Source organism: Cornus florida, unplaced genomic scaffold (assembly GCF_030987335.1).
Source record: "Cornus florida cultivar Cherokee Brave unplaced genomic scaffold, ASM3098733v1 CherokeeBrave_3.0.0_Hap2_Chr08, whole genome shotgun sequence".
Classification (NCBI taxonomy): domain Eukaryota; kingdom Viridiplantae; phylum Streptophyta; class Magnoliopsida; order Cornales; family Cornaceae; genus Cornus; species Cornus florida.
In genome coordinates this window covers 32580049-32584771 of record NW_026775578.1, presented here as the reverse complement: position 1 = coordinate 32584771, position 4723 = coordinate 32580049, and the positions used below count along the sequence as shown (strand labels likewise).

Below are 4723 nucleotides of genomic sequence, written 5' to 3'. Positions count from 1 at the left end.
TACTGCAGAATTATACCTTGTACAAACAATTTCATAGACCAATTCCCAATATTGTGAACCAATTGGTATCTAATCAAAGACTTTAAGAAACAGACAAGTCACTGTACCAGGAAAGTTAAGAAACAACACATATAACTCAGTTTTAAGTTTTAACTAGAGCAGGCCTATAATTGCCACCCATACAAGGGGATTGACATGTCAGATAATATCCATACAAGCAGCCATGTTGTAGAACATGCGCAAAATCATCATCAAACTGAAGCTACTGATTTCTGGGAACGGGCTCGAGAGCTTCAACTGTGACCACACTATTCCCTCGGATAACCTGAATTAACACATTAATCAGTCAAAAAGATGGAACAATTTGAATAAAAATAGAATGATCGGTCACTCTTGTATAAACCTCTAATTCATTCAGTTACCAAATGAAGCTGCTAGGAAAAAACGAGAGTTGATTCCATTATTTCACCGAAAAGAAAATTGGAAAAACGTTGCAATTGTACCACTGGGTCATTAGCCCTATTGGAATAACCTCTCCTCCCTCAAAAAAGGGGAGGTGAGGGGTTCGAGCCCCATGGTGGACATTTGTAGATGTTTGAGTATTTTACAAGGGGAAAAAAAAAAAAAAAAAAAACTGCAGTTGTAATTACTTTTCATTTTTCCCAATGAAATGATTGTTTCACCCATGTGAAAGGGACAAGATGATAGCTGAACAAATCAGAGAAGTTTATCCTATAGAAGATGTAAACCCAAAAAGTCAAAATTCAAACACAAAATTAAGGGCAAGGAGCAGTGACTCACCACCATGCCGATATCATTCCTCTCATTGCCATTAACTTCTACAGTGTTGTCGATCACCAAATTCATAAACTGATCAAACCCGCGAAGGGTCCCAACAACCATCCTGTTTGCATTCAACTTTACTGCAATAAAGAAGCCAGTTCGAATTATTGGGAGTTCTAAAGCAACTGAATGACAAGCCATACATAGTTACATACAACACAGCAATTCAGTGCACATTGACATCTCTCCACATTCCTGAACAGAAAATCTTTTGAAGAGTCAGCCTGTAATTGTAGAAACGATTCAAGTTCAATACCTAAAGTTCAACAGGACTTTTGTAAAGTCCATTGTGCATTAAATAGATTATGCACAAAAAACAACCTAAAAAACAACAGTTCAAGGCTACACATGACTCATATGGTAAAATGTGAAGTCCATTCAGAACTGCCCAATATGATCCATCATCCAAGTACTCCAGCACTGATTGAGGAGGACCACATGCAGTCCAGAATAATGCTCCTCTTTTTCCTTTTTCTCCCTTTTTTTTTTTTTTTTTTTTTATAATTTAAAATTTGGAAGAAATGAAAATTTATATCAATGGTTCACTGGTAGAAGGTATGGATAATTCAAACAAAGTGAAAGTAGGAGAGATGGAAAAGATTAACCTAGAGAAAGGAAATTGATTTTGCTAGAGTGGTAGAGAGCAGGAAGGAGAGGAAAAAAGCAGGTACCCGTACTTGTTAACACAAATATTGTTTAAAGAATTTTTTTTTTTTTTTTAAAAAAAGGTTCCTCTATCTCTCACATTCCCACCCACTTTTAGGGATTAAGTAAATGGTGGGTTGGATGAAAAACTCTCCCTCTCTTTTATTTTCCCCATTTTCACAGTCCTCTCACACTCTTCCCTCCTTCAAAATGGAGAATATAGTTTGTTTCCCTATCGTATCAAATCTGACAAGAACCTTAAAAGTACTTGTTTGGAAGTCCTTCGAAAATAAAATTATGTTATTTAAGGTTTCATGTCAGGCCAGGCTAGCTAGAACTCAGACCCCCAACCCGAAATTTTGGTCGATACACATGGTTCTGCATCTTGGACCAAGCCCGGGCCATATTTAAGCCTGAAGTTGGGGTTAGGCCAGATCAGACATATATGGCCCACCCCAAATTTGGCCTGAAAGCTTTTATGAGAGATAACTATCATATTTATATGATAGAGGGTCAAGGGACATAATTTGGTGGGATCTACAAAGAAAACAAGAACCTATAAAACTTATAAATCTTATTCAAGACATGTACAGTGAGACCTTGACTAGAGTTGACATTACATGCGGAGAAACTAGTGATTTCCCTATAAAGGTGGGACTGCACCAAGAATCAGTGTTGAGTCCATACCCATTTGTGATAATATTAGAAAAATAAAAAAATAAAAAAATAAAATCAAGAAAACATCCCATCGTGTATGTTATCTGCAGATGACATAGTCCTAATAAATACATCTGAGGAAGTCTTAGCAAAAAAATTAGAAAAATGGAGAGAAGCATTAGAGTCAAGGGGCCTAAAAATTACTCAAACTAAAATGGAATATAGGACATGTAAATTTGATAAAGTAGAAAACAATGACAATATAAATATCATACTTCAAGATCAAATAATTACTTAAAAGAACTATTTTCGTTACCTAGGTTTATTACTACAAAAAGATGGGGAGATAGATGGTGATATAGCAGGTCAGATTGGAGCCAGGTGGGTAAAATGGAGGCAACCTAGTTGTATCCTTTGTGACAAGCGAATACCAAATAAACTAAAAGGAAAATTCTATAGAATGGTTATTAGGCCAGCAATGTTGAATGGAGCGGAGTGTTGGGTATTGAGAAAGACACAAATACAATGCATTCATGTAGAGAAAATGGGGTTGCTACATTGGATGATAGGAATCACTAAAAGAGATAAGAAAAATAACGATCGTGTGAGGAAAACACTAGGTACAACGCCTATAAATGATCTCAAGGAAAGTAGACTTAGGTGGTATAGTCATATCAAACGTAGGCCCGATGACGCACCTATAAAAGAGGAAGAGTTGTTTGTGTGGAAGGTAAGCAATAAAGAGGCCGACCAAAACTCACATGGGATGTAGTAATTAAAAACAACTTGAAAAACCTAAATTTAAGAAAGGACATGGTGTATGATAGGAAGGAATGGAAAAAGAGAATTCATGTGGCCGGCCCCATCTCTATGGGATAAAAGCAAAGATTGTTATGGTTAAAGTAAAAAAAGATAAAGTTTAGAATGAACAAGTACATGCTGTTTTGCCATTTATTATTTGATTTGTGTTTTGTCGATACAAAATGGCATTCTATCCTCTTATTGAATTTCTAAAGTCAGTTTCTTTGTAATGCTTTGTGTTTTGCTCTCAAATACTTCCCTACCACAAGGAAGCCAAAGCTGAGACAATATAATTACATTTTCTGAAGAATTTAAACATCTTTAGACTTTGTTTTCAAACAACAATAAGAAAATATATATTTGGAATGGGGGCAGGCCTTCATGATCAGGTGGTAGATTGAGGTAATGGGGTTGTATGGAATCTTAGTTTGGGTTGTGTATAGCCACTGTAATGTTTGGAATAGTAAGGATAAGGGTCCTGGTTTGTCTTGTCTGATTGTGGTCTCTGTTTATGGATATTTAAATTTTTTCTTTAAATAAAATTTAAATAGCTATTGTTTGGTGAGTTGTATCTACATATTTGTTTGGTGAGTTGTAAAGTGGAAATTGTTATACTCATGAAAGGACTTCTTGAATTTCGTCACCAAACACATGAAATCGCCTTTTGATTTAAAAGGACTTATCAAATTGACGTTCACCAAACATCTTTTCTGTGTTAAAAGGCCTTTCTCTAACTTCATTCTTGTAAAGGCCTTTTAGTATCAGGAAGCCCTCCCAAACACTACCCATATAAACAAAGACATACTAATTATACAACAATAGGTTGTTAATGTGTGTCATCTTACATCATTTAGGGGGAGAAGTTTCTAGTACTTATAAGGGATGTCTTCTACTTGTTTAGACGTATTTTGAAAACCGTGAGCACAAAGAGAGTGCAAAGCCTACAAATATATACATAGCATGGGGTGTGTCCCAACATAATGGCCCAAAGAAACTTAATTGTTCAGCAAAGGCCTTTTCTAATGGCTATCTATCTATTATTGTTTTTTTATTACTGTTGAATATATATATATATAAAATATACACACACACATATACATTTTCAAATTAAACTAAAAAAACTATCAAGTCCTTGTCACAGTACACCATAAGTAGTGAAGTTCTTCAAAATTGATCAATTCTTTTGTAATGGTATTCACTAATGACAGCAGAAGCACAACAAAATTTTTGCTTCCCTATATAACATTTAATATTATATGATATTTTTATTCGAAGTTAAATGGTGTTGTATTGTTCTGTAATAAGGAACACTAAAATCAAATCTATAAGATTTTTAGTTAATATATCAATTCATATATGTGTGTGTGCGCGCATATCTGGTACACAAAATTTAAAAGAAAAGAAAAGAAAAACCCTAAGGCCCCTATACCAGACAATTTCATAGTAGAAAAAGAAAGAGAGACTACAAGCTAACAAAAAAGTTAACAATAACTTACTCTGGAGCTTCTTGTCCATGTACCTGTCGGAAGGAAGGAAAAAAAAAAAAAAACAGAAGAAGGAGTTCAATATACGAGGAATTGATAGTGAAAAAAAAAAAGCGAAGCGGAGTGAAGATTGAAAGCTTACTTTTTCAGATCCGGAGGCTGACCCGACCTGCTCATGATTCTGATTGACAGGTTTTTTTGGGGCAAGCAGAAGCAGTTACGGCCGACTGTTGAAGTAGAAGGCGGCGATAGGGAACGGGGAGAGAGAAAGAGGGTTTTGTAGAGAGAGAGAG

General features: G+C 35.4%; 1 protein-coding gene across 2 annotated transcripts; it reads right to left on the bottom strand.

Annotated features, from left to right (window-relative positions):
- On the bottom strand, nt 1-4723 carry LOC132271173 (probable small nuclear ribonucleoprotein G). 2 transcript variants are annotated; one of them, XM_059772468.1, is made up of 4 exons: nt 4573-4723; nt 4443-4465; nt 802-923; nt 1-325 (listed from the first exon to the last, which is right to left on the bottom strand). In XM_059772468.1, the coding sequence occupies exons 1-4, from the start codon at nt 4605-4607 to the stop codon at nt 263-265; spliced, it is 243 nt and encodes an 80-aa protein (XP_059628451.1). In that variant the 5' UTR covers nt 4608-4723; the 3' UTR covers nt 1-262. The 2 variants fall into 2 exon arrangements, with proteins under 2 accessions (XP_059628451.1, XP_059628453.1); XM_059772470.1 differs by having other exon boundaries at nt 4600-4704.